A 27388-nucleotide genomic window follows, 5' to 3' on the forward strand; every position below is an offset into this window, starting at 1 on the left:
TTAGAAGTAGCTTTTTTATTGATATATTAAAAGTCAAGAAAAATAGATGTACATGTTTCCTTACAAAATTATAAAATAATCAAGATAATACTTTTCCATCAATGTGTTGAGATAAAAAGACAAATTTGTAGAAAGAATTATTTTCCATTTAAAGTGCTCAAGTAGCTCATAAATGAAGAATAATCATTATTTTTTTGCATTTCTATTATACATAGAAGTTATAGTTTCTTGTTGGACTTAACTAAAACAATGGACATTTATAGCTAAATATTTCATCACATTACAACTAAAATCCACCTGAGGAGTGACTTCCTCCTCTGCATTTCCATGTGCAGCGATGGTCGATGAGGATGAACTGGATTTTCCAGCTTGGCAGGGAAGAAAGCTTAATTAAAATGAGGCACACAATTTATACTGGTGTCCTTTAGAAAACAGAAAGTACTTGTCACCAGTCCTTTAAAAGCGTGCTTGCCTTAATCTATCATTTCATCGTAAGGTCCCGGTTGCTGTTTCTAAGTGTACAGACGAAAAGGAAGCCACACTCTTAACGGCAGGAAAGTGCCATGGAGGGGAGGCTCTGCTTGACACAAGCCCAGGAGAGCTGTACATTTTTGATGACATTAATTCAATAAAGAATATTCATTGTGATTTCTTGCTAAAGCCTGAGAAAGAGAAGGCTTTCATGTTGACGTAGATCTGTGTTGAAATGAAGCTTTCTTTCCTGAAATTAGATTATGGGGTAAGCCACGACAGATTATCTCTGCAGAAGATATACGCTATAATTATTTTGGGAGGTTTCAATCACTGTTTGGAATTGATACCTACGCCTTTCTTCTCCCCTATTCTTTGCAGACTTTTTAATGTGATATTTTTTTTTGGGGGGGGGGAGATGCTTTAGGTAGGAAACATCAGCTTTTGAAAGATAAAGGTATAATTATCATTAGAATAAAGAGCCCATTAAAAGAAGAGTCTCAAATAGAAAGATCTCGATATATTGTGCTATGTATCCTTTCATAAGAGCTGGGAAAGAAAGAAAAGGAGTGCCTATAATATTACCCTCCCATTAGCCCACTCGAGAGAAAATAAAGGGCTGAGATGAGGGGTGTTCAAATACTTTGCAATGGAGCTATTCTAGTGCCACACAATTAGCCTTGCACTGATAGCCTCTGCGGGCCTATGCGGAAAGGAAAGCCAGCCATGATTCCTGGGCCTCAATTACTAGCCTGCCATTCTCCCCCCCACCCCAAAATAACCCTGGGATTTGACCCAGCTCTTCATGGTGAGTCATCATCCACACGCAGTCATGTAATTACTCTTTCTTAGCACACATACAAATTCTACCTATTTATTGGACTTCTGAGATAGATGCAGTGGCATGCATTGCAGGCTGGCCTTGAACTCTATCTAGCTGAAGAATAACCTTGGGTCAGTCACTCATATTCCTTCTGACGCTGTTACCAACTTTGGAAACAGAATTAATTAGGAAGAAGAAAGCAGGGATTCATTGAGGGAATTCTGAACTGTCATGGAGTTTAAGAGAGCTGATAGATGGTAGGTTTGTATTTGGAAACAACAATGTACATACCAAACGTGTGAAGGGTATTTTGCGATAAACTACAAGATTTTTGTTTGTGTGTTTGTTTGTTTCCCCTCCACATTAAAACCCTTGTGTTTTGTTTTGTCTTTATTCTTACTTTAGATGACAGAGCTGCATTACTACACGGTGGCTGGTGGACTTGCCTGTCATGCTGTAACGAAATGAAGGCAAGGAGCATCACAAAGTCACCCGCGGTTACACAAAGGGCCAGGCCAACCTGGGTTAACTAGAGAAACCAGAAACCCAAGGGAAGCTTTCACTGTGTTGCCCATGCTGGCCTTGAACTGAGCCTTGGATATCAGCCTTTCAGGTAGTTGGAACTATAGGCTCGCCCTTCCCTGCCCAAGCATCCTAGTCAGAAAACGCAGAGAAACCAACAAACAACCAGTGTCCCGAGCTATCACTTCAGCACAGTTACTGGGGCAGCTTTCGGGGTCGGAGCTGAGAGAGGTCTGGCCACGTGAGAGGTTAGCACTTCTTAATCCCCCTGCAAAGCTTAGCTCCTTGCTAAGAACTTCAAATCCCCCCTCTCCCCCAAAAAAAAAATTAGAAAAGAACCTGCCGATGGCTCCAGGGAAGAACAGCCTAGGATACAAGTGTCTCCAAACGAAAATCTATTCAGCATCTAAACTAAGATCCTGAGGGACAAGTACTCTAAAGACTTCATCTTGGAAGCTGGGAGCACACTAGTCCGGGGCTTCCTGTCAGAAAGCCAGATGCCCTGCTAAGATTAAAAGGGCATCGAGGCACGTTCTGGTTTGTTGGCAGTGGCTGAGGCCCCGAGATCTACTTCCAAGTCTTTATGGCTCCTTTCCCATCATATAAGGGGTCCCCTTGGAAGAGGACCAAGGGCAAGGCAGCGCTCTGAAAGTCTGTTAGACTTCATCAGCGACTTGACTCAGGGGCGGGCCGTAATGCTGCCAGTTAGCTTGAATGGGGAAAGGAGTAGAGTGAAATGTGGGATTGTGGGCAGAGGAGCCAGACTGCCAGGGTTTGGATGTCAGCTCCACCAGCTGAAGCGTTGTGTGAGGTTGGGCCAGCTTACTAACCTTTCCAAGCTTCAGATCTCCACCTGAAAACGGGGCTTGTAACAAAGTCGGTCTGGAGGACGAAGGAGCTAATATTTGTAAAGTGCCCCGGGAGGAGAGTGGCTGGCACACAGGAAGAGCCAGCGAAGCACTTTGGAAAAGAAAACTCGAGGGAAAGCGTTCTTCACTGCAAAGCAGGGACTTGGGGGACTTGGGCTCGGGCGTGTTTGCATTGATCGGGGTTCCGAAGCTGGGCAGTGAAAGTACGCCAGCTCCTAGGAGTCTGGGGACCAGACTGTTGGGTCCTTCCAGGGCTGGCCAGAGACCTCTTCAGCTGTCTGTGACCCAGTAACTGCTCCAAAACACCCTCATATATACTCTCACGTCCAGGGCCCATGCGAGCCCAAATTGTCTGGAGAGGGAGGGAGCAGAAGGCCATCGAGGGGGCAGAGGGGGAAGAGAACTCGTTATTTTCCAAAAGCTCACCCCGTCCCCACCCCCGCCACGTTTTGCTCACAGCATCTGTGAGGCACAATGGTCTAAACCCGTTCCAGGTATTTATGACTTTATTTTCAAAGTTAAGACAGATTCTACCTAGTTCTGAAATCGCCGTGCGCTCCCAGAATTAATGCGGCGTAGGGAGAGGCCAAGAGTGCTCAGACAAGCCACAGGCAGAAACATCCAAGGCGTGGGTCCTCGAGAAGAAAGAGGACACGGCTACAGTTTATACTGACCACGTCCCTTCGTGTTTGTCAAGTTCACAGGCCTCGGTCAACGCACTCGCTCTCAGGAAGGCCCCCCTGGTTGACCCCGCTACCCATTGGCACTTGTGAACCCAAGTCATCTACGGCAGGAGAAGCTAAACTGTAGGGCTGATGCTGGAAGAGAAGTTACGTGGCTGCGTCTACACTTCACATGGTGGACCTCTGGCCAGCGTCATCAAGGCCGACGGTCCTTTTTCGGGCTGCTCCCTCACCGCTTAACTCTGCGTCTGCTGTGTCCACGCCGTGGCCGGAGCTAACGGCGATCGCGCCTTCTGCTGCGTCCGCGGTGCCGCCGCCGTTTAGCTGAAGAGGGATAGAGCCCGGTTCCCTAGGACGCTTCCACTGGGGCCTGGTGACAATCCAAAAGATGAGGGCTCCAAACACCACCAGCAGAAGGCCCAAGGTGTTTACAAAAACACCTTCTGGTGGGAAGGTATGGTATGAAGGATTTTTCCTAGGGAGAAAGACAAAGCAGGCCCGGTTACGAGAACGCACTGAACCCACCTGCTCGGGTGAAGCCTGATAGAGCGGCAAAGTAAATGTCTTCAAAGCATGGCATTAAAGAGACACTTAGGTTACACTGTGATTCACACTCTAGAATACCACAAAACTATTAAAAAATCTCAAATTAAGAATTCTACCATAGTTTTAGTAATATTATACTATATGTACGGGATGAGAAACGATTTTTAAAATATTCTAACCTTAAATTTTTAATATTAAAATGTCTATTTATGGAGCTAGAGAGATGACTCAACAGTTAAAAGCATTGCTGCTCTTCTAGAGGACCCAAGTTCGTTTCCCAGCACCCACATGGCAGCTCACAAGTGCCTGTAACTCCAGTTCCAGGGCAATCTAAGGCCCTCTTCTGGCCTCCAAGGACACAGCATGCATACAGTACAGAGATGCTTTCTTAAATAAAACACCCATACACACAAAATACAAATAAATCTTGTTTTTCAATGGCTATCTATATAATATTTCCCCAGGGAAGAAATATGTCACATTTTCTAGCTTAAGTATTAAGAGAATAAAGGCTACAAACTCACAGGTCAAAAAACAGCTTCTCTGTCATGCCCATGAGGACTGTCGCAATCACTGTCCCGAAGAGGAGGAGTCCAGAATACACATGTATGGGCATGATGAGTGCCCGGAGGGAGATCGGAGCCCATGGCAGCAGGAAGATGAAAAAGCCTGCAACAAGCTGAACCCCAGAGCAATGGTTACCATTTAACTTCAGTTGTAAGTTATTATTCTAGCAAAGGATGGTGGTGATGTCTTCAATCCTAGCACTTAAGGGGCAGAGGCAGAACTGAGAGGCATGAAATGAACAGCAAATTTTTCTCTATGCAACTTTAGAAGGTAATATCTATAATAATCCCCGGCTCAAATATCCTTCTAGAACATTCCTAATGTCCATAAGCAAAACTCTATCTCTGTCTCTCTTCTCTCTCTCTGTTTCTTTCTCTCTCTCCCTCTCTGTGTATCTGTTTGTTTTTGAGACAGAGTTGACTCCCCAGACCGACCTCAAACTTGCAATCCTCCTGCCTCGACCTCAACTTCCTGAGTGTTAGGACTGAGTATGCCCAGTTTACACAGTTGTTTGTAAATGTATACACTAGGGCACATCTATCTTTTTTTTTCCTTAGCAGTATATCTTGGAGATGGGTAGATATTTTCATTTCAACGCATTCACCCAGTTTACTTTGTTTAATAGTTAACACTCTATCTTAAGGATCTATCAATTTGTTTACTGAGTATGAAGGAAAATAGTTTTTTTTTTCTTCCCCCTAAAACCAACCACAGGACACATAGTTCAGTCTGCTCAGCCTACAAAGCTATGTGACTAGAAACTGCTGCCAGGCATGGTGGCATGACCTTTGACCCCAGCACCTGCAGGCAGAGGCAGTCAGATCTCTGTAAGTTCACGGCCAGCCTGGTTCTAGTACACCAGGGCTACAGAGAGACCTTGTCTCAAAACCAGAAACAGAAAGAAGCTGACGGTGCTTCACAAGGAAGAAACGAATGCTGCCTGTGTTAATTCCCTCGGTAACTAAGCCTGCGGTGCGACACTTCTTTACTGACGCTAGTTAAGAGTTCTGCATAGGCCTCCCCACCCCCCAAGGGAGGAGCAGTCCTGTTAGGCCACAGAGGAGAGCTTTGCAGCCAGTCCTGAAGATACCTGATAAAACAGGATCGGATGAATGGGGAGGAGGTTCCCCCTATCAGTGGACTTGGCAAGGGGCACGGTGGAGATGAGGGAGGGAGGGACTGGGAGGGAATGAGGGATTGGGACTCGGCTGGGATACAGAGTTAATAAAATGTAACTGATAAGAAAAAAATAAAATTAAAAAAAAAAAAGAGTTCTGCATAAGCTGCAGCCTGTTCAGTCCCCACGGTTCTGTTATTTTGGCCCCTGTCTCTTCACCAGTAAGGAGTTTCCTCTCTTTGAGAAAAGAAAGATGATGTAGTTGCTATCAGATTATTGAATTGCCACCAGGCAGTGGTGGTGTAAGCCTTTAGTCCCAGTGCTCGGGAGGTGGAGGCAGGCGGATCTCTGTGAGTTCAAGGCCAGCCTGTTCTACAGAGAGAGTTCCAGGACAGCCAGGGCTACACAGAGAAAGCCTGTTTTAGAAAACAAAACAAAAACAAAAATATTTAAAGGACCTTTTTTTTCCAAGTACTGATTTGGGATTTACATGTCTAATCAAAATTTAAAAAAAAAAAAAATAGAGAAGACAGGGGAGATCGCCGGTGTAACTGCCCCTCTTTCCTGAGACACACACTGAGAAATCCGCATATGGACAGGATGTCCCGGTGACTTGTGTGTGTTCAGACTTGAAGGTCACAATCCGAAGACATTGTTTAATGGCAAGAGTCATCACCATGGATGCAGCTCTTCACACAACACACTCTCCCCCAGGACATAAGCGAAAGTAAAACCTTCTCAGCAATTCCTGCCATCATGCCTTGGTTCTGCCATCACAGACACTGACCCTCTGAGACAGTAGCTCAGACTAAACACTTTCTTTTGTAAGTTGTCTTTCTTATCACAGTAGAAAACTAAGGCTCTGCTGTAATTAGATAATAAAAGGTTACTTCCATAGAGTCTGTTTTAAGCGGCTGAGCTTTTCTCAGTTAGTTAGTACTCTTCTTTAAATACATGAATATCTTCTGCTGTGCTATTTTGTGTAACTTTAAGAAATAGATGCGGGCTGGAGAGATGGCTCAGAGGTTAAGAACACTGGCTATTCTTCCAAAGGTCCTGAGTTCAATTCCCACCAACCACATGGTGGCTCATAACCATCGATAGTGAGATCTGGTGCCCTCTTCTGGTGTGCAGGCAGAACACTATAAATAATAAATAAATAAACCTTAAGAAAAAAAAATAGATGCATGAGTCCAGGCTGACCTAAAAACTCACTAAGCAGCTGAGGAGCTGAGCTGGAGGAGCACCAAGTAACCTCAGGAACTAAGATAACTGCAGGAGGTGGACCTTGAGGAGGAGGGGGCTGCAGCCAAGGGGCTGAGAGTGAAAGCTATTGAAGGATGAGGCTTCCTGTCCCATAGAGACAGGCATTCACAGCGACTCTGCCCTCAAGGCGAGATTAAAACTGCTTCCTCTTTTCTGAGGATTTTCCTAGACACCTCACACACCCTAAGCTAATGATCTACACTGAGCTGTGTCCCCCGCTCTCTGTTTTACTTTCCCTTTTGTGAGGCAACGGCTCACCAAGTTCCCGGGACCGGCTTTGAAGGTGTGATCCTCCTGCCTCTGCCTTCTGAGTGTGTGGAATTTAGAGGCCCACGCTGGGGTTTTTGTTGGTGGTGGTTGGCTGGTTTGCTTTGCTTTATTTCCTGTCGAGCTGGCTGCATTTACTCTTTTTCGGTAAGTCTCCCCAGGACACCCAGCTGGTGGTGAACCGGGCAAGGTCTCATGCAGACCCCAGGCTGCTCTGTGCAGTCCCTTCTCTTCGCTGCAACTCAAGAGTACAGCTCGGCTTTCCACATGCCAGCTCAGAAGCGCCTTCCGCTGCTGAAGAGTCTTAGCTTTCTAGCGGCTCTTACTACCAGGCTCGGCTTTCCGGAATGGGTCCATTTCATCAGGATAAACCTGCGTTCTCTCAAGCGAGTTCAAGTACATGGGCAAGCGGGTGCCACAGTGGCCACGGGGAGGTCTGAGGACAGCCCACAGGTGCTGGTTCTCTCTAGAGCAAAGGCCCAAGGGATCCAGCTCAGCCTGTCCTGCTCGGCAGCGACATCCTCGCCTGTTGAGCTGTCTCAGCGGCCCCACGTCTTTTCTGTTTGGTTGACTTTTTATTATTAATGTTCGGAGTGGCTTGCCCATTCACACATGACTATTCATGTGTGACAGCTTTTCTGTCATTCTGTTTACTTCGATGTCTTGTGTCACACACTTAAAAACAAAACAAAACAAAACAAAAAAACTCTTATATGGTTTTGGGGTTTCTCACCAACCTTCTGGTCCTCTATCTTACACCATAGAAATTGTATACATTTTTTTTTTCTCTTTTCCTTGGCTTTAGTTCTTGTATTTAGGTCCTTAATCTAGATTTTTTTTTCTATTATGTGGTATGGTATGTATGGTTTTCCTAAATGCAAAGGATCTGTTAAATGCATTTATTATAACATTAAAAATGTTCTTACACACACTTGCACTTTTCCAGCCCCTCCTGTCCTTCTACCTGTATTTATTTTAGTTTGGCTAACACATACCTCCTTCGGGTGCTCCACTGTGCCTAGCTTTCTCCATAGGTTTGGCGGGATTTGAACTCAAGTCCTCATGCATACACAGCACACACTTTACTGACTGAGCCATTTCCTCGGCAGAACCCAGCAGTTTGTTTTTACAAGGTGCTTACTGCTGGAGTAGGCAAAAGTTACACACGCTCTCTTAAAACCAGCTGTCACTCCAAACTCCCTACTTCTAGTCATTTGTTGGTTTCTAGACACACATTATGTGACCTACAAGCTGAAAGGTGAGTCACAATTATTTATCATGGCTCTCCCCCTCTCTAAAACAGTGCTGAATGACAATATGGTAGCAAGTATTCATGTCTTACTTGTGCTTTTGACGGAAGTATCTTTAGTGTTCTGGTTAATCTAATCTGATTAAAAGCCATATGTTGGTATAATGCTCTTTTAAAATGTATACGCCTTACCCTTGTTAATTCAAACGCTGATTTCCCCACCCCCAACTCTCTGGTTTCAATCCAGATATTGCATTGTGATACTCATTATAAGCATCCTGTCTCAACTCTTGCGTAAACAGGACAAAATAAAGCAACTAGATACAATGTTGTGCAATGGGAGGAGCCAGAGGACAGGAAAGAGGGAGGAGCTAGAGAGCAGGAAAGGAGTGGGAGGTTAGGAAACTGAGGGCTTGGAGGTTTAGGAGGGAGTAAATATTACCCAGCATTGTGTTCTAGGTTAACTAAATAAACCCAATCTCTGTGTGGTGATTTGATTATACAGCTGTTTAAGATTAGCAGCAAGCTTTACTAGAAGATAAACCAATAGTAAATATTAATAACTTCTTTAGCGTATCTATTTTTCATAATAGTAGGATTAGTGAGTAAGCAGTATAATGATTACATAGATAAATGAAGATTCCCTAATTAAATATGGCTGTTGTAAGAAGTTATTAATATTTACTATTGGTTTATCTTCTAGTAAAGCTTGCTGCTAATCTTAAACAGCCATATTTAATTAGGGAATCTTCATTTATCTATGTAATCATTATACTGCTTACTCACTAATCCTACTATTATGAAAAATAGATACGCTAAAGAAGTTATTATAAGATAAAAGAAGTAAAAGGGAAAATAATGACTGGCAGACACTAGAGAAACCCACTTCTGCCGTCCCACGGGATCTAGGGGTATTGAGCATGTAACTCGGGAAAGGCATTTAGTCTGCCCATTTTAACCACGCACTCAGAGACACAGAGCCACATACCTTATCTACAGTGGCAGAGCCCATTGCCATCTCTGCGACTAGGCCAGCAGTAAAGTAAGGATGTGCCATGTATGCATGGAGACCTTCACAGGAAACCAAATACGAAGTTGGCTGGTTTCATTTTTACCCTCAGCGGGTTAAATGGCCCTCCTCTGAGAATGCTCGAACATAAGCTGGGGCATCAGTCTGGGAGTCACGGAAACAGGGGAAGTAAAGGTTGATGGGGGTCTGAGTCCCGGCTCTGCCACTGACTGTATAGCTTAAGGCAGGCTCCTTCCCACTGCGCTCCTGAGTCTGTACCGGAAATGCGTAGAGTGCTTGGTGTGGTGCGGCCTGTGGCTGTGTCCTGCTTTCTGCCTTGTAGGGAAAGCTAAGGGAGCTGACCTTCAAAAAGAATACAAAGCTGAGCAAAGCCCCACAGAGATGATATTGTGCTTGCTGGGTCCCCCAAGCAACCCACAGATCAATGGCTCCTACCACCTTCACTTCTGAGGAGAGAAGGCTCACCAGCTGGGGACGGTGGAGAAGGGGTCTCTCAGATGCACAAGTAGCTGGAAACTAAGGAAACTGAGGACACACGTCTGAGCAAGCTATCCAACCAGGGCTGTTTTCTTTATTGATTAGAACAATCACCGTGGGTACAGCGCTTTTGTTTTGTTTTGTTTTGTTTTGTTTTCTGCATCTTCCTCTTGCCTGGCTCCTTTCCATCCCAAACCCATAACTCCAGGATGGCTAACAGATTTAAATAGCTAAGACTGTCCATAGAGATTACCCACTGTTTAATAAAAATGCATCATGATTCAAGGTTTTAAAAATATGTATTCGTTTAGAAGAAAAAATGGTCAGTGTCTAGGAAGGGGGCCTGTTCCTTAAAAGGGCCGTTTATTTGAGGGGTTGTAGGTACCCATTCTAGTGCCTCACTCTGCAGCCATGGAAAAGTAAACTTCACAATGATATCCCAGCCAGGAAGTTGAATACACACTGTGATAGCAAGGAAGGACGCTGAATCAATACCATTTGCAAAGATTTTTCAGCAAAGTGGTGAGGAACTCCAAAGACTCAGAACATTAACTTTTACTGTTGTGACATAGAACCGCTGAATAACTACCACGCGCCATTAAGTTTCAGTACAGTACAGTGTTTTCAGAATGCACGCTTTTAGCAATGCGTGCAAGGAGTAAATAAAAGAATCACTCCGAAATCTCGCAAAAGGTTCTAAAAAAAAAAAAAAAAAAAAATCAGCACTATCACTTAGGAAAGGTGATAATTTTAACCTAAAAATGCAGCAAAGCTCCTGCCTAGCCGAGCTGATTCAGAACATGGGATTGAAGACTGAGCAACATTAGTCTAAGAGACTTTAAAATGAGACATCACACATCCGGGTTCCTAGACTGTGAATTCTGAAGTTCATGGCCCCCTCCCGGAAAGAGTTATCCTGGACACAAAAGAAACAGCAAGCTTAGAAAACTCCTGCAGTCACTGAGCTGTTTTGCTCTTCGTTTGTAAAGACGGGAGACACGGACCTGTAGGATGTAAAGTACGATAACTGTCAGTCCAACCCAGCTGTGCAGACTGTACAAGTGCGGGATCTTTCGGACGCTGTGGTTTTCAAACACAGCCACCACGGCGATGATGGCCAGGATGGCGGCCACAGCGTTTAAGCCGGCGTGGATGGATTTCATCAAGAGCTTGCTGCACTTCCAGGTCCATGGCAGTCTGTACACGATGATGGCTGAAGAAACAAAGTATTGTTAAAACCAACACAAAGGAACCCGCCTGGACCCCCTGGATGGTTTTGAGGCACCGCCCCCCCCTTCTCCCAGCCTGCCTTCTCTCCGCACTCCTTCTAAGCCTCTGACGCTGCCACTTCAGCTCCTGAGCATATGTCCCAAGAAATAGATACATACACTCGCCAACAGACGCCACTGTTAGCCCCACCATTTACAGTAGCCCAAGGCCTGAAGACCTCCCAAATGTCTGTCATCAATACATGGGATGGTAGTAGATCCGCACCACAGAATAATATACGTTGAAGACAGTAAATGCACTTTATGTATGCTTTTCAACATGTATACTAAAATTCAATAAGTAGCCTTAAGATATTTTAAATGCACACGCTATCTGTCATACAACGTGAAGACAACAGTGTGCCCCTCCTTACCTATCTGATCCACGTCAGAGAAATTCTAAATATTTGGAGATGTGTGACAGATTGAAAAACTCTGAGAAATACTTCCTTGGAAGATAGGTCCCACTCCATCAGTCATGGGCCATGAAACCTCTTGATCCCAGGAAATAAGGAAAAGGAGCATTACACAATCAAAACAAGCAATATAATTTGGGTATATAAAATTGTCCTAGGGTGAAAAGATGGATCATGGTTAAGAGAATTCACTGCTCTTGCAGAGGACTTGGGTTCAGTTCTCGGCACCCTCATGGTGGCTCACAACCATCTGTAATACCAGTTTTAGGGAGTCTGACACCCCCTTCTGACCTTAGGTAACAGACAGACATCCAAAGAAATGTAAAAGAAAGATTTTTTTATAGGTCTTTAAGAGTATAAAAGCATATGAGGGAAGAAACACATCTAAAACCGCAAAGATGGATATGAGTGCGACCTCTTTAAATTGTAAGATACCATGAGGCCCCTCCTGTGGTCCCACTGCAACACGTGACAGCCTTCACCAAAAGGACAGTATTCCTTTTCCTTAAGCCAAACTCCAAAGGATTGCTGCTTACCGCTCTATTTTTATAAAAATGCCCACTGAGGGCTGGGGAGATGGCGCAGAAGGGCAAAGCGCTTGCCACCAAGCCTGAAGACCCAAGTTCAATCCCCAGCACCCACCTGGTAGAAAGAGGGGACTCGAGCAAGGTGTCCTCTAATCCAGGGACAGTTGTGTCCTGGCACACACAACCCACACTCACCCATGCAGAGAGTTGGGTTGGGAGAGAGGGAAAGAGAGACAGAGACGGGGAGGAAAGATAAGGCATTCATTTCCTGGTTTAACATCATTTCATACGCACACTTACACATACACTGTACACACACAAACACACACACATACACAATATCAAACAAACATTCAAACACAACTGAACTTTCAGCAAAGAGTTATTTTTCACACAGAGAGGAATGTACCAAAACTTGGCATAAAACTGAAACCTACCTCTATTTAACTGTTAAAACTTGGTTCTTTCTCTCTTTTCCATTCATGCAAAAGTGTGCTTATTCTGTTTGTTTTAGAGCCAGGATCTCACTGTTATTACCCAGGCTTCTCATGAACTCCTGACCTCAAGGATTAGCTCCTGCTCCAGCTGTCAAGTGACAAGTAGTTTTTTTGTTTTTTTCTTTGTTTTGTTTTTAAATAACTTATTTATTTTATCTTACTTTGTGTTTGCCTGTGTGTGTATCTGCATGAGGGTGTCAGATTTTGGAGTTGCAGACGGTTGTAAGCTGCCATCTGGGTGCTGGGAATTGAACCCGGGTCCTCTGGAAGAGCAGTCAGTGCCCTTAACCACTGAGCCACCTCTCCAGCCCCTGCAAGTATTTATATTGGTTGCACACTAACATTCTTTCTCCGATAGTGGCAGCAATTGGACATGTTTAACCCTTCGTTGATGCAAAGCTCTGATTATTTTGCTGGGGGAAAGCCATGAGGCAATTCTGAAGAGGATATGTGCTTGCCACTGATCAAAATGGACCAGACAATTATAATTTTAGAGTCTTCATGGTACTTTTCTAGCACTGCTTGTGTTTCCAATCAGGTTAGGGTGCCTCCATCCTTTCCCTCCATCATCCTGCCTTATGCTTGATTCTCATCAGCTGTAAGTTCTAGCTTAATTTTTTTATGTTGTTCCCAGTCTTAACATATGCTATGTGTTGATATAATGTTCTTATGGAATGTATACAATTTATCCTTGTTCATTTAAATGCTGATTTCTCTACTCCACTATCTGGTTTCAATCCGGACATTGCATTTTGATGCTTATTCTAAGCATCACCTGTCTCAAGTTTGTGTGAATTAGCCACCATTTGTTCTCTGTGTTGTCAATAAAACAACCAGCCAATGCTGAGCAATGGAGAGAATGGGTTGGACATCTTGGTCCAGAGTGGAAAAGAAGGAAGGAAGTGGGAGAGTCGGGAAAGAGAGATCGGAGAGGAGAGAACTTGGAATCACCAGGAGAGAAGAACCAGAACTAAGATATGACTAAAAGCAAGTATAATGGGTAAAATCTGAATGGTAGGAAACTATGCAGGGTTGGAGGTTTAGGATAAAGTAATCATTGCCCGGCATTGTGCTCTAGGTTAACTAAATATATGCTAGTCTCTGTGTGGTGATTTGGATATAGAGCTGATTTAGGAATAACTGCTGTTTAACTAAAAGATAAATCAATAATAAATATTAATATTCAATAACAGTTGTGTGTGTGTTATTTTATGTGTGGTTGAAAGGATTCCTTAGAGTCTTAACATTAAAATGTGGTTTGGTTTTTTTTGTTTGTTTTTCTTCCTTTTTTTTTTTTTGGGGGGGGGGGTTGTTGGAAGCTTGTAAACCCAGTAGCCAGCTAGGCTCAACTACACGTCACAGACAGCCCTGGTGAAGCTCCCTGTGAGGTGAGCCACACAAGGGCTTTCCACATCTGTTCACATCTGTGAGGCTCTGTTGCACAGCTGAGTGTGTTCAAAGGCTCTCTGGACAAGTGAAGGGTGGCCAGAAATGCTGTATTTCCAAATACTGTTTACACATTTTTCCAAAATATGTAAATATCCAACAGACCATGGGTTTAAGGAAAAATGGGTGAGCTTAACAAATCAGACCACATTTCTTAAACAAGCAGCTCCCCTGTCCCCCCACCCCCACAGCTGTAAAACTCCCTAGGGAGGAGTGCAGTAGCTTTTCCTCTCTCCATTCCTGAGGTTCAGTGAGAAGGAAGGAGAGGGAGCAGGGGTGATAAAAACAAGGGTTTGCTGGCAGCTCTGCCCCGAAGGGCCATTCCCTCCAGGAAATGAAGGGGAAACCTGAGCATGCTTGCAAAAGATACCTTAAGGGCCTTCAGAGGAAAAACAAGGGGTGGTGGAACACACGAAACTGTAAAAAAGTTTAAAAAAAAAAAAAAAAGGAAAGAAAGAAAGGAAAGAAGGAGGGAGCTCATAACGGCAGGTAAATTTCCTCAAGTGCATCAAGGTGAAAATACAGTCATTTGTATTTAATTAGAATTCAACTTTATTTTATTAGAAAATTTATCAGATCCTAGTTGCATAATCAAAGCTCAGGGATATAAGAAAATATACATTCAAGCCAGAGGTCACCTCTGGCTTGACACAACTTTCCTCTCATGTACTGTTGTTTAGGCATATTTATATACAAATGTGTGCCACGTGTAAAGTCTGAGTCTGTCAAACTGAGATCAGGTCAGGGAGAGAGGACTAAGGGGCAGGTATGTCCCCAGACACAGAAAACACTTGGTCACTTGACCATAGCTCTTCTACTCTTAAACCTTGTAACTGGCGAAGGAAGAAACTAGTCTGTCAGACAGGCCTGAGCCTGGCACATGTTGGGAAGACACAAAGTGAAAAGAATTTGACAAAGAAGCAACTGACTCTGTGTTCTCAGCGCAGAGACAGTTTCTCGTTTGTTTTTCAATTTTATTTTATTTTATTTTATTTTATTTTTTCAATTTTATTTTTTAAAAGTAAGATAGAGCTGGACGGGATGGCTCCCACCTGTATTCTCCACCCTGAGAAGTTGAGGCAGGAGGATTGCTGTGAATTCTAGGCTAGTCTGGGCTACAGAGTGAGTACCAGGCCAAACTGAGCTACAGTGAAACCATATCTCCAAAAAAAAAAGAAAGAAAGAAAGAAAAAAGAAGTAAGATATGTTTGAACATTTAATATATTTAATGTGACCTTCTGTTATGTATTATAAAGTGGTTAGGTTAAACTAGCTGACAAATCAGTTTTTGTTGCAATTGGTCCTCGTCTAATATTTATTTATTTATTTGTGTGTGTGTGTGTGTGTGTGTGTGTACACTATATACATGTATGAAAGCTATAGAACAATGCTCACAGGTCAGTTCCTGCCACCTCATGGGATCAGGTCATCAAGCCTAGCTGAAGTTCCTCTACTCCCTGAGCCCGACCAGGAGCCCAAACCCTCTTTTAAGATGTACAAACCAGAAACTGGCAAAACGGCTCAGTGGGTAAAGTGCTTTCTGTGCCAGTCTCTCCCCATCAGTGCGTCCCAAGTTCCGTGAGAGACCTCGTCTCAACAAACTGAGGGAGTGAACAACAGAGGAAGATGCTTGACATTGACCTTGGCCTCACATACACACGCAAGCACTCCAACACACACACACACACACGCACGCGCGCACACACACACGCATATATACCACACAGGTAAATAATATGCACAAGGCAAAATCTCAAGACAAACTGCAGTGCTGGCACAGATGCTAGTTTATGTAAGATCAAATGTGGCTTCCAAACAAATACAAAGCCTTCTGCTCTTGGGCCCACTTCAGCGTGAAGCGAATTTAAAAATAAGAGCAAGCCCTTGCGTTTGAAGGACGCTGGAGTTTTAAATCACTTGGGAGGTGAACTTAAACACGGTGGGCCATTACACCTTCCTTCCCTCTTAGAATAAAGTCTCATTTTCCCGTCTGACAAAATGCTCAGAGCAGCAGTGGCCATCCTTAAACTCCCTTCCCAGGGTACCCCAGTTTACCGTATCCTATCCAGAGGAACTCAACTTCAAACGGAAACCAAGAGCCCTCTCGAAAATCCTGTAGTGGCTGCAAGGCAACATGGAGAGTTTGCAACGCACACGAATATCAAGGAACTGAAATGAAGAGAGTGGTGTGGACCACTGGGATTGGGTTCGGCATTCTGTCCTTGAAGTGACTGAAATCATCACAAAGGTAGGTGCTTACTAGCAAATGGACGAATGGAAAAAATCAGGACAGGAAGAACTGATCAACTGACTAGACACTTTTAAATATTGAGGAGTGTTGTTTTTTTTTTTCTTTTTCTATTTTATCTTTATTTTATGTGTTTGGACATTTTGCCTGCATGAATGTTTGTACTCCATGTGCAGGAAGTGCCTTGGGGGGGGACCAGAAGAGGGTCCTCTGGAACTGAAGTTACAGTCAGCTGTCAAACACCCATGGGTGCTGGCAAACTGAACCCCAGTCCTCTCAGAGGAGCAAACTGCGCTCTTAGTCACTGAGCCACATCTTCAGCCCCTATCCAAGAGTTTTTACGTCCTTAGAAAAGTTGGTCATATTTTCCTGTACCTCCCACCAGTATTAGCACCAATTAGAAAAAAGTACTGGACCCGATTTTACCTGGTTGCTTGGCGGTGGCCAGGCTTGGGATTGCTCAGATGAGGATTTGGATGTCTAGTTCTAAACACTAAGGAATCTGTAACCCTGCACTCATCTGTCCTGGAACTTGGTTTGTAGACCAGGCTGGCCTTGAACTCAGAGATCCTCCTGTCTCTGACCTTTGAGTGCTGGAATTTAAAAGGTGTGCACCATACCCAGCCATAACCTACACTGTTAAAAAGGAATGTTAGTCAGATCTAACCAAATAAAATGGAAACAACTTATAGAAAAGACAAGCCTACCTACCTACATGCCTTCCTTCTTCCCTGTACTGAGGATAGAACCCAAGACATGCTAAGCAGGATCTCACCCAGTGATGTTCACTCCGTGTGTGTGTGTGTGTGTGTGTGTGTGTGTGTGTGTGTGTGTGTGCATGTGTGTGTGCATGCGCGCTCGCATGGAACTCAGGCACGGTGACACACTCCAGTTGTCCCAGACCTCAGGAGGCAGAGGTAGGGGGAGTTTGAGGCTAGCTTGGCCACATAGCAAGTTCCAGTAAGCCAGGCTACAAAGGGAAACCCTGTCTCAAAAGCAAACAAAGAAATGCCAATCAGCTGCCTGGGATAAGACATGAACTACTGAGAGGGGAAAGAAGAGCCCTGCAAAGTGCAGTCGAAGGCTATCATCATTTCAGCCTTTTGATAATTCAAGAAAGCTTCCACGTGCAAGAAAAATACTAGTCTGTCATTGTTAAGAAAGAAACTGCTGAAGCGCATCTAAAAACATTTTAAAACCTGCAAAGTCAAGACAGACACCCTTGCAGAAGAGTTCTGGAAGATTCAGACTAAAATCTGAGTATCTTTTCATCATTGTGCTATTGGCTGAGTTGTTTTCTTGACTTGTTTAATTTGGTTTGAACAGGTTTTTATTTTTTCCAAGACATTTTTATTTTATTTATTTTATTTCATGAGCATGTATGTCTGTGTGAGGGTGTTGGATCCCCTGGAACTGGAATTACAGACAGCTGTGAGCTTCCATGTGGGTGCTGGGAACTGAACCTGGGTCCTCTGGAAGAGCAGCCAGTGTTCTTAAGCACAGAGCCATCTCTGCAGTCTACATTCTTTTTAATTATGTGTAGGCATGAGCAAGTGAGCACAGGCAGCCACGGAGCCAGATGAGCTGAATCCCGAAGGAGCCTGAGGAACAGGCCCTCATGAGCCACCCAGTGAGACTGCTGGAAATCAAACTCAGGTCCTCTGGAAGGGCAGTACAAGCTCTTAACTGCTGAGCCCTAGTCAACCAGTTTTTAAATATCTGGACTCTCTTGGGAAAATGGGAGAATCTAGCAGCTATGGCCTGGCATCCCTACATAGCCACACTCAGCCGTCACTAGGTATGAGCTCCTGATTTGCCAGGCCTCTGCATGCCAGTCCCTGCCTCTCCATGCATCCCTATATTTGGCCTCACAAGTATGTGACCTGGGGTTACCTGTCCTCATAAAAGAGTTACCCATGGTATTAGGCAATGCCACTTACGATTAAAAAAAAAACAACAAAAACCTCCCTGGCTGGCGATCAGTGTCTGTACTTTGAGAGACAATGAAAACCCATAAATTCTTGATGAGAATGGCAACACTTTGGATTTCCCAGAGAGCAGAGGTAATTGTTACATCCTGTGTTTATTTCCTAAGTCTACTGTGGCAAATCACCACAAACTTGGTCTTTTAAGAGAACCAAAATTTGGGGCTTCGGAGATGGCACTTGCTGCTTTCACAGAGGAGCTAGGTTCAGTTCCCAGAACCCACATGACAGCTCACAACTGCAGGAACTCCATTCTCAAGGGCAGTGATACCCTTCTGGTCTCCTCAGGTACCAGGCATGCATATGGAATACATACATGCATGCATGCAGAACTCTCACATGTATTAAATAAATAAATATGGCATGTTCAAAAAGAAGAAAAAGAACCAAAATTTAGACCAGCAACATGGTCCAGTGGGTAAAGGATCAGCCAAAACTGATCACCTGAGTTCAATTCCTAAGACCCACATGGTAGAAGAAGAATTGATTCCCACAAGTCAGTTGTCCTCTGAGTTTTGCAAGCTTGCACACACAAACACACTCCACACACACACACACACTCCACACACAAATACTACACACACACACACACACACACACACACACACACACACACAAGCACAAACACTAAACAAGTACATAACAAATGTAATTTAAAACATTCTCTTCTTTTCTCAGATCGGAAGGCCAGGAATTCATAATCAAGGCCTTGACCAGGTTGGTTCCCCTGGAGGAACCGGGAAAAGAGTGCATTACATAAGAATGCAGTGCATACATAAGAAACAGTGCATTGTTTCTTAGCAGCCTGTGGCTGCCAGTGGGTTGTGGTGCTCCTCGGCCAGCAGACATGCCATGCCAATCTCCACCTCCATCCTCCCCTGGCCTTCCCCCTGAGACTTCTGTCTCTAACCTCCTTCCCCTTCCTCTAACAGGGAAGCCAGTGGCCAGTCGAGGGTGATCTCACCTGAGGGGCTTAATTGCATCTGCAAACACCCTATTTTCAAACTTGGCACAGTCTCCGTGTTAGGATTAGGATTGGCATTTATCTTCCGGAAGCCACTTTTCAAGTAACCTGTAACCACTTTTCAACATAACCCTGCAGGGCTCCCGGGAGCCAGGTCTGTACAGCAGCATGGAAGGTGACGGTCCCTGTGAGGTGTGGGCAGTTTAAGACTGGATCCCTTCAGTGTGGGTTCGCTCTCCTGGTAATTGAGCCGTCGTCCAGGTGTGTGGGTGACTTATGAAGATCGTGTGGGTAGCCACGTGCACTGTTGCCTCCAGGGGACCTGTTGTGGAGTGCTGTAATCTCTCGTCCCCAGCCTATGTCCCGCTGAACTAGCTGGTTTCTGTAGTGGCCCCAGAGGTCTCTTGTAGTGCAGAGGGATGAAAAGTTTTGACTGGGGAAAGTTCTAGAGGGAGGAGCAAGAAAAGAATCACAGACTGCAGTGTTGACACACGTTTCAAGTTCTAGGGCAGGACGCCCAGAAAATCGGGGCAGTTGCCAGGAAAGGAAACAGAGTCAAGGGTTGGAGGTCCTTATGTTTATTTACTTTGTTAGTTACTTAATGTGAAAGTATTTTGTCTGCATGGGCGTGTGTACAACATGCATGCCCGGTCCCCTCACAGGCCAGAACAAGGTGTCAGACCCCCTGTAGCTGGAGCTCCAGGTGGTTGTGAATCACCATGTGGGTGCTGGGAACTGAACCCAGGTCCTCAGCAAGAGCAGCGGAGGCTCCTAACTGATGAGCCAGCCAGCCAGCCCCCAAGGGTGCATTTTTGTTTTTTGTTTTTTGTTTTTGTTTTTGTTTTTTTTTTAGTTAACAATGTAAAGTGGAAGCGTTGAGGTAAAGTGCTGTGTGTTTGTGCAGGCAGGAGGAGAGGGGCCCCAGAGAGCACTCAGGCCGTCCCGGGCTATCGACCACACAACCTGGGAACAAAGCTGCTTTTCCATTACGACAGGACTCCTTTCTTCCCTGGCTTTGGCTAAGTGGTCTTGCTGAACTGCTGAACAATCACTAGGCCATGGGGATGGCGTTTGTTACTTCAGATGCTGCTATTACTACTGCTACTGCTATTATTATTATCATACGAATGAATGGCTGTAAAGCTGCATTTTGTTGCTAACAATTTAATGATGAGACGGGAGTAACTCATTCAACAGTTCTTTATTGCCAGGAGCATAGCTCGGTGGCAAAGCTCTTGAGTGGCAATGTATAAAGGCCTGGACTGCTTCCCAGCACAGAAAAAAAGAACTTTCTAAAGGAAAGTGATTCCTGGCAGAGGCCTGGAATTCAGCTCAGTAGTAGAGGATTTGCCCAGCATGCACAAGGCCTGGGTTCACTCTCCAACACCATGGGGGGGGGGGGGGAGGGGCACCAAGGGAGGCTATCATGTGCTTCTAGGTGCTAAGGATCCACCAGGAGCAAAATAATTGTACTAAAAGTACTCTGTCGGTTTCGTTATGAAGTGATTCGTGTGTGGGGTTTTACAAGAACATGTTTTGAGGTCCTTTGGACTGTCCCCTCTTGCCACGAGAAAGCTCCACTTCTGGGAGACTGGCAAACTTCGTCCTCAAAGCTTCTTTCCCAGGTACCTTCTAGGGAAGTCGCTTGGGGACTTTCCCCATTATCTTCTTCGCCAGGGTTGAGCCCAGAAGCCTTTCAGATATGTTAAGTGATCTCGGAATTTGGTTACTTATAGATACATTAGAAGGATATTTCAACTGCCTTTAATAACTGCTTTCTTTTTTTTTCCTTCTTTCTCTCCTTCTTCCTTTCTCTTTTATTTTTTTTTCTGTTCGTGTTTAAATGCTACTCAAATGTAGTTAAATTCTCTCACAAAAACCAATCTGAGATCAATCTGAGGCTATTTAATTTCTCTCCCTTCAGCTTCTCTCACAAAAGCAGCTGCACATACAGAAAGGAAGGGGTGTAGAATTGCCAAGATTTATTTTCACTAATGCAGACTCCCGAATTTTCCACTTTTCACTAAAAAATCCATTCCAGCATGCTGAACCTTCAAAAAAAAAAAAAAAGGCCGCTGCCACTTGGAGAACCTCCCATTGTTTCACTCTGCAGCCTTCTCTACAATGGCCGTTTCTCTGGTTTCCCTGCAGTGTATTTACCTCATAGGAGGCATTCGTTTTAGAGAAACACAATGCCTCTTCTAAAGCCTTCCTCATTCATGCCAGAGTGCGGCTGGATTTACCATTAGTCTGAGTTTCTATTTAGCAGAGAGTGATGGCGCACACCTGTCGTCGTGGGGAGCGCCTGTAGTCCAGGACTTGCAGCTCTCTAACAGGAAGATCCCTTGCACAGAAATTCAAGGCCAGCCCGAACGCCAGAACAGGTTTTCTTTCAAACCTCCCATATCTGTTATACATACGTCTCCCAAAGCATATATGGTGTATGAGGGGGACAGAGCGGACAGATTTACCTTGTAGCTTCTTGTTAAAATGTGTTTATATTGTGTGTGTTTTGCCTGCATGTATGTGTGCGTACCACATGCGTGCCTGGTGCCCATGGAGGTCGGGAGAGGGTTAGGATCTGCTGTAACTGGAGTCACAGACAGTTGTGAGTCATCATGTGGGTGTTGGGAACTGAGCCCAGGCCCTTTGGAGAAGCAGCCAGTCTCCCATCTTCGTAGCTTCTTTCTTCAGTTTATTCTATCCATAAAGGTCCCAAAGCACCCATCCTTACTCTTAACAGTTTCCAATACTGTTTACTGTTTGCTTAATGCATATGCAAATTATCTTAAACTTGGGGTGCATCATCTCCAAATACCTGTGTATAGGAGGTGTAGGGGGTACAGAAAAACTCATGCCACATGCTCTGCTAGAAGTATAGCATCTCATAGCATGAAATTTCCATCTCTGAAGCAATTACACACAATAAGATGCCGAGTGACAACACTGTTATTCTTTGAGCCGTGTGTCTCTCGCAGCCTCTAAAGTCAGCTTTAGATGTCTCTAGAGGATCTGGGATGGTTCAACAGTTTTTCTGGCTTTCCAGTGACTTGAAAGCCCCGTGGATTCCGTGGGCTTTAAGTTTTGTTCTATCTAATCTGGTTTTGACCTGGGCAGTAGCAGAGAGACAGCCACTCAGTCACAAGGACATAAACAGTGACACTGCAGCATGTGGGTGCTGAGCCACGAGTCAGGCACGGTAAAGGCATCCTCAGCTTGCAACCTCTGGTGGATTTATGGGGGATGGAAGACCACTCCAAACAGAAGAGCCTCTGAGTCTGTTTCTTCCAGTGCAGCCTTCTCTCTGATGGGAGGAGGAGTATTTGTGGGCCAAGGTATGGAAGAATGCTGCGTGTGTCTACATATACGAAAAGGTCAGTTAATGTTCATTAACTGCATTATGTGATTAGAATGTGCTGTGAACCTAGGATCCTTCTAAACAGGCTCAGTGACGTCGATGGACAATCAGTGGAGCCTTAGCACAGATCAACATACTCAGCTTAGAAGAAGCAAGCTTTGTCTAAGAGCCGCAGACGAAAATTTCCAGTATATCCCTATACATGTTTTTGCCCCAAAGTAAGTAAACAAGGCTAATTCCCAAGTTTAAAGAAAACAGAAATCCTTTTAGGAAAAAGAGTGAAGGGGATTTCCAACCATGAACGGACAGTCTCAAAGTATATTTTAGAGGAAATTTTAGCTTCTTAAAAAGTCCTGTTTTCAGAAAGTGAGTGTAGTGCCATAAAGCACAAGAAGTGAAAGCATGGGGGGGGCGGGGAGAAAGAGGGTAAATTGTTTAAAATAAGGTGCTGAAGGAATTTCTATTTCCAAACGGACATTAGCGCCTGTGCATCTGCGTATTCTGTAATGCGTCCAGTGACGACGCAGCAAAACGCTCCACAACGTTAGTGCTTTCGTGGCTGTCTTCTCTTGGGTAAGTCGTGTAATCTGTGCCGTCACCTGCGTCTCCCTCACCCCCAGCTACAGGACACTGCCCAACCCTCTGGAGAGTTTTCGTGACATCCGGAGCTGGTTCTGCGTGGATGGAAGCCACCAAGAAATGTTTGGGGCTCTTTGATGAAACAGAGGGTGTTGAAAGCTCAGGCCAAAGCCAAGGGCTCCACCGTGAAGGAAATGGTGCTTCTGGCGGTTGGAAAGTTGGAACTTGACTGTGTTTTTCTCATTTTAGGGTAGTGGCCAAGGAGCTGGGCACTGTGCAACGAAACGGCTTTTCCGCCCACCTCACACAAGAGAAGCCTCTGCAGGCTGAGCAAGAAGGCTGGCCACACTCGAGCGGGTTTAAAGCACGCAGGAAGGCGGGGACGGCACACACAGAAACGGTTTCCTTTGGGAACGAAGCCAGCGCTTCTGTGTTTGCTGTGTGTGGGACCTTCGGTATCGGAGGCCCATTCAGAGGGCTGGAACCTGTCCCGAGCATCTCAGTTTCTGCGAACCAACCTCAGCACAGCTTTGCTTTTCCCAACGCGTCCTCAGTGTCGCCTTTTGAAAAATGTGCTGCGCCACACAGGCTGAAGGAGATAGTCAAGTGCGTGTGTTGCATTGCATGGCAGCAGCAACACACACACACGCACACGCACACGCACACGCACACAGTGAGAGAGACAGAGACAGAGACAGAGAGAGGAGCTCTGGAGGTCGGCGGTTCCACGCAGCACCACAGCAGCCAGACGACCCGACCCAGGGCATCCAGCCATCCCTCCCGGCCACGCTCGGCCGGCATCTCCCCCGCCAGACTCCAGACCGCCGCCCCCCCCCCCCCCAAAGCGCCACGGAACTTTGGCCACATCAACAAGTGGAGAGCTGCCCCGTGACTGGTCCAGGCGCAGGGCGCTCGGGAGAAAAGGACAGGAGAGAGAGCGAAGAGCGGTGCCAGTGAGGATGCTGCGCGGAGCTCCCGGGCCTGCCTCGCTACCTGGGGACCTGAAGCAAGTTCCAGGGCAGGACCCTCCCCTCCGGAAGCAGGGGCTCCGCGCCCCTGACTGTGCGAGCCCTGCCCGCAGGAGTCACTTTCTCAAGTTTCATGGATCCCTCGGAATCCTCGCTGGTGTCCCGGTCCTCCCCTCCCTCCCAAGGGCCCCGTACCGATGCCCTGGATGAAGACGAAGCCGGTCACCGCGAGCACCGGGTGCCAGTTGAACTCGAGCGCGCCGCCGTCCCAGCCGAGCCCCTCGCGGAAGTGCAGCACCCAGACGAGCACGAAGACCACCGCCAGGAAGCCCACCAGCAGCGCGGACACCAGCAGCCCCAGGAAGCCCCGGGAGCGGTCCATGGCCGTCAGCGCCCCATGCTCCGCGGCACACCGCTGGGGACAGAACTCGGCGCCGCGGCCGTGGCCTCGGGGTACTGGCCCGGCGGCGGGGCCGGGGCGGCGACTCCTCGGCGCCGTCTCCGCCCGCGGGGAGGGGCTTTCTCGAGGTAACAGGCTCTGGGGCCTCCGGGGAGGGGGGGGAGCCAGGGGGGCGGGTGCCCAAGCTCCGAGACGGTCCCACCCACTTCCCACCCCCCTGATCACGCGGTCGCGCCCAGAGCTCTGGCTGTGCGGTAGCCGACACCTGACCAGCGTCCCAGGAGAGTGAGTCACGTCTTGGTCACTTCCCCTCCGGGAGAGCACCCTAGGAGCTCGGGCCTGCCGCTTCCCTTCGTGCACCCAGCTTCTTTATCCTTGGGTAGGGCAGTGGTGCACGCTCGGAGAGATCCACGGGAGCCGGTTGGTGCCCGGAGCATGCAGAGGAAGAAGAGCTTGAGTAGCTGGTGTGGGCCTCAGGGGACTTGGCTTTACCAGTAGAGCCGAGCCTGCCGATGCAGCCGGCTGCGATACCAGCACACAGAAAGCTGAGGCAGGAGGATGGCCGCAAACTTAAAACCAGCCTAGGCTGCATAGTGAGTTCCAGACCAGCCTGGCTACAGAGAGAGCCTGTCTCCAAAATCAAAGCAGAGAGAAGAGTGAAGGCTCAAGGCGCGGCGGAGAACCTTTGCGCAGCTTGCACGAAGACCGGGGGCAGTCCTTAGAACCAAATGAACCGGGTTCGGTGTGGTCGCACACCCGTAATCCTACCCCTGTAGAGGCAGGAGGATCAAAAAGTTTAATATGCGCACTTACATGAAGAGCCTGAAGCCAGCCTGAAATACAAGAAGGGTAGAAAGAGGGAAAAACAACAGAAAATATGCCACGTGCAACCTCTGGAAAACCATTCCTTGATGTGCCTGCCCACGGACACATCTATGAGCTCACGTACCATAGGTGCATGCATGTGTACACACACACACACCACATTTGGTGAGCAAGGGAAAATGGGTAGCTGCTTCCCTGGCCCTGCCTAGAGTGTGTTAAAGATGTCTGCCTGCCCAAACTAATGTGAGCCTAAACCTTAACACCCTCAGCAGCACCAGCTGGGGTGATTTATGTTGAAGAAGAGACACTGGACTTTGCCATTATCCCTTCTAGGTGGGGCAGGAACATCGTCAGCATTCTACTGGATACCATGGCTTGTAAAATGCATTTGGAAATGCCCACTCCAGCCCTTGGAGACCTTAACAATGGTGTGTGTGTGTGTGTGTGTGTGTGTGTGTGTGTGTGTACACATCTGAGGGGCATGCACATCAAAGAATGATTTTCCCAAAGACAGGTTTTAAGAGCTAGTGAGATGGTTCAGTAGGTGAAGGCACTGTCACGAAGCCTGCTAACCTGGGTGTGATCCCCGGAACTTAACAGGGTGAAAAAGAAAACCTACTTCAAACTGTCCTCTGACCTCCACATTCATGCTGATCACAGAACACACACACACACACATCTCAGATGTTTAAAATTAATTTTAAAGAAATAAGAAAATAGAAGCATTAATTTAAAGGTTTATGTACTCACTTTCGTATGTGTAAGAATTTTGCCTGCACGTCTGTGTACCACAGCATGCCCTGTGGTACAGGAGAGGGAACTGGATCCCCTGGGACTGTTCTTAGGGACCTTGTGGGTGCTGGCAACTGAACCCCAGTTTTCTGGAAGAGCAATCTGCTTAACAGCTGCGCCAACTCTCCAGACCCTAAAATGTTGTGTGTTTTTAAAAGTAAAGGTCTTAGGCCAAGGAAGTGGAGTGTCAAGGCCCCCCAGGTAAGTAGGTCGAGCCATGCTGCTGTTTTTCCCTCAAAGGAGATGAAGCAAACGGAAGGAAGGGAGCCACCTCTCCGGTTTAAGGCTTCCTCTGATCTGGCTCAGCCTGGCCCTTGATTCTTATCAATTACCACACTCTGACTGACCACAGATGTTATTGGCCGTAAAGGTCTCTCCTGGAGCCTCCTGAGCATCAACCTCTTTCCCTTCATGCCCTCCGAGAAACCCCCAAGTTCTTACAGGCCCCAGACTCTGTTACACCCACCTGAGTGCCCACTCGGCGCCCCGATGAAGTTGTGATACGATGCCCCCAGGGCTGTCTTCGCTCTCTGACTGCCCCTTTTATTCTTCTTTGGCATGTAGTAGCCACTCAGTAAACCTTTGCTGGAAGATTAATGTGTCTGTCAGGGTCTTTTCAGGGAATGGACAGCAGCTTCAGACCAAGTGATCTGGGAATAAATTAGGAGTGTTTACATCTGTGTGCAGATTGAGTAATTTGACACTACCACAAGCCGAGAGCAGAGAGGATTGCTGGAGTCCAGGGAGAAAACTGGAGAGAGCCGCAGCCAGCTTGCTAGGTCCCTTAAAGGCAAACACTGCACAGGGATAACTAGTCTGCTTTTGTCCTTCCTGCCCGTCTCCTGCAGAGGTCTCCCAGTGGCTAATCAGAAGGTAATCAGATGCCAGGGGGCTCTGATGCAGCTTCTTGCTGGTACGCTCTCCGGGGCACAGAGCAGAGTGCAGGAGGGCTGAGCATGGCACACGTTTCTTCTTGTGAGTAAGAAGTCTTGTTATTCTCAATCAAAAAGAGTTAAACATGGCAGAGAGTGATAGCCAGTATTTCTACACCTGCATCTGTCGACTGTTGATTGGTATCTGTTTGCTCCTCCGTTCTCCACCTCTTCTCCAGGGGCCTTCGGTCTACAGCAGCGGTTCTCAGCCTTCCTCATGCTGGGACCCCACCTTCGACCAGAAAGTCGTTTTCACTGCTACTTCATGACTGTAACTTTTTGCTGCTGCTATGAAC

The 27388-nt window shown here is 46.3% G+C and overlaps 1 protein-coding gene across 2 annotated transcripts; it reads right to left on the minus strand.

Annotated features, from left to right (window-relative positions):
- Positions 1 to 27388, minus strand: LOC129671261 (plasma membrane ascorbate-dependent reductase CYBRD1). Of its 2 annotated transcripts, none has more exons than XM_055600013.1 (4): positions 26627 to 27388; positions 10892 to 11100; positions 4439 to 4593; positions 1 to 3843 (listed from the first exon to the last, which is right to left on the minus strand). In XM_055600013.1, the coding sequence occupies exons 1-4, from the start codon at positions 26718 to 26720 to the stop codon at positions 3537 to 3539; spliced, it is 765 nt and encodes a 254-aa protein (XP_055455988.1). In that variant the 5' UTR covers positions 26721 to 27388; the 3' UTR covers positions 1 to 3536. The 2 variants fall into 2 exon arrangements, with proteins under 2 accessions (XP_055455988.1, XP_055455989.1); XM_055600014.1 differs by lacking the exon at positions 26627 to 27388 and adding an exon at positions 24339 to 24912.

This window comes from Psammomys obesus, unplaced genomic scaffold (genome assembly GCF_907164565.1).
Source record: "Psammomys obesus unplaced genomic scaffold, mPsaObe1.curated_primary_1811, whole genome shotgun sequence".
In the NCBI taxonomy this organism is placed as follows: Eukaryota; Metazoa; Chordata; class Mammalia; order Rodentia; family Muridae; genus Psammomys; species Psammomys obesus.